At 40.0% G+C, this 8,538-nt stretch overlaps 1 protein-coding gene across 1 annotated transcript in view; it reads right to left on the bottom strand.

Annotated features, from left to right (window-relative positions):
* The window catches only part of Dnal1 (dynein axonemal light chain 1), a 37,981-nt gene extending 35,004 nt beyond the window's left edge, over window positions 1-2,977 (bottom strand). The window contains exon 1 of the mRNA XM_015493721.2: window positions 2,863-2,977. Within this exon, the coding sequence (XP_015349207.1) occupies window positions 2,863-2,865 (3 nt within the window). The 5' untranslated portion in view covers window positions 2,866-2,977. The remainder of the gene's footprint in view (window positions 1-2,862) is intronic.
* Window positions 2,978-8,538: the final 5,561 nt, after the last annotated feature.

Here is an 8,538-nt window from a genome sequence, read left to right as displayed (position 1 = left end):
ATATATATATATATATATGTAAATTGGAAGATAACAATTATTCAGATTTTTTTAAAAAAACTTCAAGGTTGGTAAGGGGTATCAGAAAGTATATGTGTGTGTGGAGGATATTTATTTTAAATGAGGTAGTCAAAGTGGGCTCAACTGGAAAGGTAACATTAAAAGTATTTCCTTCAAGGTCCCAAAAACATCAAGGATGCTCACTATCACTACTACTGTTTACTATGGCTCAAGAGATCTTTATAAACACTATAACAAAAGAAATATAAAGTGCAATGATTGAAACATTAAACTGTCATCATGTGCAGATGATCATCAGTAAAGAAAACCCAAAAGAATAAACTGGTCAGTATTAGAGCAAACACAATCAACAAGTAAAGAACACCACTGACAAATTTAACAGTAAAATTGGGAGAAAATATTTTTCATTTGAAAACAACAAAGGGCTTAGTGTACCCAAGGAACTCCTAAATTTTACAAATAAAAATAAAAATGGAAACAAATGGCAAAAATATAAACAGACAATTCACAGAAACTTAAACTTAGGTAACTAATATTAACAGGTGTTTGAACTCACTGAAAAATCAGAAAAACTCAAAACAACTGGATACATTTGCAGATCAATAAAAGTGAGAGAGTTGGTGAGAATGTAGAGAAATGGGAACACTTATACTTTGCTGGAGAAAGTAAAAAGTGGTCCAGCCATTCTGGAAAACACAATGACAGTACCTAGGAAATTTAAAGTATGCATAGACCCTATCACTGAACAATCCATTCCTAGTTGATTTTCCCAGAGAAATCCTTGCATGCATGAGTTCATAAAAAGACACCACCAAAAGAACACTTTCACAACATTGTAGAAAGAGAAGCAATTTATCTGTCTACTGTGGCATTATAAGTTGTTGCAGGTCACTTGTTTCCCTTAATAAACAGGAGGAGTCAAAACCCACAAATGCCTGAAAGACCAAATGGATATCATTAATTGATGAAATCTGAGCAGCTAAGGGCAGAGCCCACTAAAGAGCATAACTTCTACTTGGCTCCAGACAACTGTTGGCTGGTGGGATTTGGGGAAACGAATTATCCTAACATCATATTTCTTCAAATACAAAAACTCCACTAATTGTAACACCCTTGTTTTATATACCATTAAGAAAGAAAACATGCTGACAGTTATGAGCCATTATATTTCAATAACACTAAAATGTGAAAAGAATGTGTTGTAAGGATGGCCTTAGGCCTTAGCCTAAGCAACTCCATTTTAAAACTCCACTTTGAAACCTGCAGTCTCACCCAGTATGCTTGAAACTTTATACCTGGCACTTGACCTTAGCATCCAGAGGGAATGTCTCTCATGATTAAGAGTGTTTGCAGTGTTTACAATTAATCTAGAATTGTTCACAGTGAATTGATTATGTCTATTGCAGTGCCTAGCATTAAGGATTGTCATTTTCTTAATTAAGAACCTATAGAGTGCTGTGGTTGTGGCTCAATGGTAGAGCACTCACCTAGCATGTGTGAGGCCCTGGGTTCGATCCTCAGCACTACATAAAGCTAAATAAATGAAGGTATTGTGTCCATCAATAACATAAAAAAAAGAACCTATAGAGTGAAATTTATTGAGTGATTTGAGTGAATAAAGCATTGAAAGGGCAGAAGCGCGTGGACATTCTTTATTTCTCCCCTTCCACTGCATAAGTCACACCTATGCCCATAGCAACATGTGTCCAATTCGATCGCATAGGCCTGACATAAACAAGTCACTTTTCCCCACCCTGACAAGCTCAGAGTGAAGTCTCTGTCGTGTTGCTCAGAAACCTGAGCTTTAATGTGTAATATTATCTTTTTAAAACTACATTAAAAATGTAAATTTATGTGGACCTGTATTTATTTCTATCTATCTATGTCACAGTGCTGGAGATGGAACCCAGGGCATCACCTTACTAGGTAAACTCTCTACTCCTGAATTATACTCTTAGTCCCAATATTTCTTTATCAACATCTCCATCCAGCAGGACAATCACATCTTTGCTAAATAACTTTAGCTGGATCTGTAAACCTTTTCAAACTACCAGTTAGAACTACCAAGTAGGTAAGCAAGAGAGTGAGTGCACACTTTAGGAGCTGAGAAGCATCACTAGGCAAAATCATTACTTCATAAAAGCTCTGATTGGACAAAACCGCTGGTTGGTTTTAAATCGAAGGCAGAAGGATTTTTCTAAGTGTGGTGTGATGCTCCCCAATTTTAGAATCACTTGAGGTGCATCGTTGAAATGCACATTCCTGAACACCCAATCATATTAAAAATTAATAATCTGCATTCCAACAAGCTCAAATTTATGCATATTGAAATTTGAGAAACACTGCCCTAGTATATTCCATCAGCGTTACCTAATAAGTGCACTTACAGTCATTCGGAGGGCAATCTGGGCACTTCACAGGTTAGGGATACTGCTACCAATGGGTGTTACACTGACCCCCCCTCGTAACTAGCCCGAGCTCCCTCCATCTCAACAGGGGGTGGGGGAGTTACAATTATTGCTACGTAAAGAGCTATCTTTATCCACATCCCCCTTCCCATCATCTTTGTCCCGAAAACTTCCTGCTTTTCGCCCTCCTTTTTTTTCTGCCAGGGCCCCTCTATCTTAACCCAACTTCCAACCAGTCTCAGGCCACCCTCACCCAGACCACCCTTTGCCAGGGCTTTCCTTTCGCCTCAGGCCTCGGACTCCACTGAGCCAACATCCGCTATCGACTCCCTTCCGCTGTTCGAAAACCCCGCGGCCCTCAACACTTCACAGTCACCCTTTTCCAGTCCCAACCTCATCTCAGCTTTGGCTAGGAGGCCCGGAGGGTACTCACCATTCCGGCGGTTGCTACTGTCACTGCTCCGGTTGCTAGGGCCCGCCGCGTTAAGTGCGCATGCGCAGCTCTCGGTGCTCTCCGCGGACGCCTGCCCCGGCAGCGGTCCTTCCTCTCCGCCCTTGGGGTGGCGGGAGCGGGGCATTGTGGGACAGCTCCGCGGGTCGGGGTCCTCCCGCCTGGCTGCCGCTTCCCTGCCGACAGCCGAGGGCAGGAGAGCTAAACCGCCACCAGTGGTGGGGAGATGTCCTTTTCCCTTCCGAAAGCATTTTCAGCCGATCTGGAATGACGTTGAAATCTTTAAAACCTCCCGATAGCATTTTCCGTTCTCAGAACTTACAAAATCCCTTTCCGTTGAAAATCCCTTTCCCATCTTTTCTTAACCGGGGAGAATAAACTACCTACTGTGTGTAATTTACCTGGCCATCGGAGAATACCCAGAGTTAAACTCGATAGAATTTTTTGTATCTTTACCCCTGGTCCTCCAGAGAGCCGGAGGCACCCTGAAAGCTGGGCGTCACACTTAAATTGTCACAAAATGTTGGTGTTACAGAACTGAGGTGTTCCCACGTATCAGAATAGCTAAAATTGCAAATAAATGAGTGTCTTTATTATAGAGTTGCTAGAAGAATGGAGAATAGACACTAACATACTGCTGTTTGTAATTGACACAGTCTTTCTGAAGCTTTAAAAACTTACGCACTCCCTGTGACCAGCCCCAAAGTCCCACTGAGACCCAGTTGTATATTCATTTTACTCAAAATAGTGGATTATACTCTATGCAAATAGCATTAATGGTGAAATATCAATCTTCTTCCCCCAGGGGGATTGAACCCAGGGGCACTTAACCACTAAACCACTCTCTAATCTGCTGTTCATATTTTAAAAAAATAATTTCAGATATTGTACTTTTTAATCTCTAAAAGTTCCATTTGGACTTTTTTCCAAATATCTTTCCAATCATAGCCATTTCCTCATATTTTATTGAACATGTAGGCCATATAATTAGAGTTAGTTTAAGTTTTTTGGGTTTTTTTTGTACTGGGGATTGAACTCAGGACTTTGTACATGCAGGACAAACATTCTACCACCAAGCTACATCCCCAGACCTATTTTAAGGTTTTTATCTTCTAATATTTCCATGTCTGTCCTGAGTCTGTTTCTATTGATTGATTCTTTTCTTGTGGTGAAAGGTCATTCCTGTTTTGATGCTGCCTGCTGATTTATGAGTTTCACATTGTCGGGTATTATATTTTGTTCTATTTCTTTAGATAGTGCTGGAATGATTTCCATCTTGCTTTTAAGATTTTTAAAGACAGATTAAGAGTGGCCTTTGGTGTGGACTTATCTGCTAAGAGCCAAGTATATGATGCATGGCATTTTTGGTCGAAAGGTGACGCCAGCTAGCCATTGAGATGATATGATTATGTTAAGATTTGCATTCATATGGATATTGGACTCCTGCTGTTCACCTAGGCCGGCTACGGGACTCCTGGAGAGTTCCCATTGGTTGGGGAAGTACAGTAGGAGGGAGTTCCGGGGGAGGAGCTCTCTGCGGTTCTGGGAGGAGGCCGCGTGGGTGGAAAAAATCTGCCCGGGCGGTACCGGACATTGGCGGCAGTTTCAAAAAATAAACTTTGTTCCTGCTTGAGTGGCTCATGATTTCGTGCCCAGCCAGACTGCGGCACTCAATTACGATTCCAATGTAGTTATTTGATGATATTTTTTTTAAAGTCTATTTCTTCCCTTATTGTGTTTTGGTTTGTGTTAAAATAAACCTCTCTGTAGGGCTGGGGTTGTGGCTCCAGAGGTAGAGCACTCACTTAGCATCAGTGAGGCACTGGCTTCCATCCTCAGCACCACATAAAGTAAAATAAAGACATTGTGTCCACCTAAAACTAAAAAAATAAATATTAAAAAAAACCCTGTCTGTAAAATTTTACATTGTGTAGGGACAGACGTGGCAAGGCACCAAAGTTAGCAGGAAACAGTTTTATTTGGCTGCAGCCAGGATTAGAGGGCACAGCTTTTGCTCTAATCAATCAATCCTTGATTCTGAACCAGGAATTCAGGTAGGTTCAGAATTTTATACCTAGCATGTAAGGGGAGGGGCTCAGAAGTTCACAGTCTGCAGAAGTTCACATAAAAGCAGCTTTTTCTTTCACTGTTTTGGGCAAGTTAACCCTTCAAGGACAACACCTGAGAAGGGGAGAGCTTCTTCTCCCCTTTCTTCCCTCCAGCTGCCAGCTGTTACCATGGAGCTTAATTAGTAACATCTCTTATCTTAGAAATGTAGACATCTCTGTGAAGCCCAGCTCAAGGCCAGAGGCCTTGTTTGCACATTTCTATAAACTACTATACTGGATACATGTTTGTGAAAAACTAGTAAGGGGGTGTCCTGCATCTGCTGTGCTGATTTCTTCCCGACCAGTCGCCAAGTAAAATAGGGCAACACGAAAATAGGAAGTTTATCTACATTGAACTCTTTCATAGAGACTCTTTTGCTGACAGTCCTAAAATCAGCCATGGTGAAGATTTCTGGAGAAGCCCAGTTAAGACTTTTTGTGGAGGAGGGGGTGCCACTACAACATGAACCCCCACCCCCATATCTGGAGGTGTACACTCACACACACACACACAAACACACACACACACACACACACACACACTTCTTTGGTTGGGGTAATAATCTGAAACTTGAATTCAATTTTTAAAATAACATTAACTTGGGGAAGGAACTATTAATATTACAAACTAGAGTGACAGCACTTCAATTTGCAAAGACGAGAACCCCCCCTCCCATATTCTGAACGCAAGATCAATGGAGCAACCAAAGTCAAAAGCTAGTAATTTCTTCCAATTCTACACATTTTAAAACTTTGGAATAAAAACTCAAAACTTTATCTATGATTATTTTGAGAAGTTAAACCTCACCCACATACTGTAACTTTTTTTGGTGGAGGAGCAAAAGATAGGAGAGAGGAACTCTATATTTCTGTCAGAAATTACATCGTCTACACATGTAGTTACCAATTTTGGACTAGAACCTACAATCTGCCTATTTTAAAGTATAGTTTTGACCTAAAATGTGAAGTTTTTAAAATTATGAATACAGAGATAAGGGAGAATCAAAGCAAGGGTTTCTCAGTAATTGATTGCCATTTTTAAGGCAATAATTATCTGAGGGTTGCTAACTTTCTCTAAAGATTCTGGAAGAAGTGGCAACTAGAAAAATATCAAATTATTATTAATAGCAGAAAAGATTCTGTGACTTCAGTCTACCATCAACTAGCCTCTGTATTGTCCTGCTGAAATTCACTTTAGCTTCTGAGTATTATGAGAAAATTATCATAACCCAGTGGCTCCTCATCATAAAACCAATGGCCTAAATTCATGTATTTCTTCCTGTTCAAAACATATCTAAAATGTTTGGGATAGATACACAAAATCCTTGGGAATATAGAGGGTGACAGAGAAGATAGTTGAGAAGGGTGGGGAAATGGAAGATTGAAAGCTCATTTTCAATCTGCAATTACCTTGAGCTAAAGCTCAAACAAACCAGACATGGAAACATGGACAGTTACAAAGCTCTAGGGTGTGATGTACTTGAATAGAGTATTTTCACTTCTTTTAAAAGTTTGCAGATGTCCATGAAAAGTTCAGATCTCCGTCATCATTTTTCAAAACTATTCTGGATTGGGGTAAAACTCAGTGGTTGAGTGCTCACCTAGCATGCATGAGGGCCTGGATTCTCTTGATTTACTCTGAAAAATATTCTGAACTTTACTGTCTAGTTAGCCTTTACTCTATGTGCAAGTGCAAAAATTCCAAGATTTTTTTCCAAGACTCAGTCTGAGCAATAGCATGAGCTGCTCACCTTCTAAAGCAGGCACCCCTAATATAAAATCCAGGTCTACAGAGAAAAAAGGGCTATAAGAAGGACTTATTCTGTGTCCGGCACAAGGGTAGCTTAGAAGAGTGAAAATTTTCTTCTGTGAAGTACTTCATAGCTAGGTCAGCATAAACAGAGCTCTTCCAATGCCTCCCATGCTCTCCAACCATAAAAGGAAATAGGCACTGGCTTTTTCAAGAAGGATAAGATTTTCCTGATGGGCTGGATCCATGGGGTCTTCCAGGGCTTCTTAAACTTGTATGCTCCCAAATTAGTGGCAGAGATTTTGTCTAGACCAAATAGCATTCCTGGCAGGATTAAACTACAACATGTCTGGGGAATCACTGATGCAGCCATTGATGTCACAACTGCATCTGTATTTGGGATTCTTTCTTTCTTTTAAGGAATTGCAGCAATCTTTTTATTTTATTTTATTAGTTGTAGATGGACATAGTGACTTTATTTTATTTATTTTATGTGGTGCTGAGAATCGAACCCTGTGCCTCATACGTGCTAGGCAAGCGATCTACCACTGAGCTACAGCCCTAGCCCGGGGGTTCTTTCTTTTCTTCCTTCCTTCCTTCCTTTCTTTTCCAGTGCTGGGGATTAAATTCAGAGCCTTGCTCCTGCTAGGCAAGCACTATACCATAGAGCTACACCCCCAGTATCTGCCCTTTGGGAGCAAGCTACCAAAGGAAAATGCCAATTCTGTCCCTTTGCAGGAGTCAATCACTCCAATGTTTGGACTTTTGACCTGCAGATCAAAAGCCAGGTGGTGGGGGGGGAGACAAATATGGAAAGAGAAGGAAAAAAGTATGATTATTAATGGGGGTCAAAAAGTCCTCAATAGGGCTGGGGATGTGGCTCAAGCGGTAGCGCGCTCGCCTGGCATGCGTGCGGCCCGGGTTCGATCCTCAGCACCACATACAAACAAAGATGTTGTGTCCGCCGATAACTAAAAAATAAATATTAAAATTAAAAAAAAAATGTTTAAAAAAAAAAAAAGTCCTCAATAAAGGAAAGCCTTTTATGGGTTTATCAGATAGCTCTTTTGTTTGTTTATTAATTCAACATGTATTTGCTATATTTTCTAACCCATTAGTACTACTTTATTTTCTTCTGGTCCTAATGTGGTCATCCTAAATGTATTTCTCTTTCCCATCCCATTTATCTTTAGGGGGCTTTGTACAAATTTAGCCACCTCTAAAGTAATCTAAGTTTAATTCCTTAATGAATAGAGGTGGATCTTTGCCAAAAATGGCAAAGCCAGAGTAGCAAAATCTGGACAAGCCAGGAGACTTGCTTGAGATTCACTCAATCCTCCATCATCAAACATGTCACTCAGATAAGGAAAAGGACCATCTCCTATAAAACAGGAAAGGGCATATATGAATACATGACCAGCGCAACTCCACATCATGTACAACTCCACATCATGTACAACCACAAGAATGGAAACTTATACTCCATGTATATCTGATATGTCAAAATACACTCTACTATCATGTATAACTAAAAAGAACAAATAAAAAAAGAAAATAAATAAATAAACCAGAAAAGGGGATGAATTTTGGGTTAGATGAAAATACATTTAATAGACTCTGATGTCCAGACAACACTTTCTTTTTTTTTTTTTTTAAATTTTTTATTGTGGGTTGTTCAAAACATTACAAATTTCTTGACATATCATATTCCACACTTTGATTCAAGTGGGTTATGAACTCCCACCTTCACCCCATACACAGATTGCAGAATCACATCAGTTACACATCCATTGATTTACA

Source organism: Marmota marmota, unplaced genomic scaffold, assembly GCF_001458135.2.
Source record: "Marmota marmota marmota unplaced genomic scaffold, marMar, whole genome shotgun sequence".
In the NCBI taxonomy this organism is placed as follows: Eukaryota; Metazoa; Chordata; class Mammalia; order Rodentia; family Sciuridae; genus Marmota; species Marmota marmota.
This window is presented reverse-complemented; position numbering and strand designations above follow the sequence as displayed.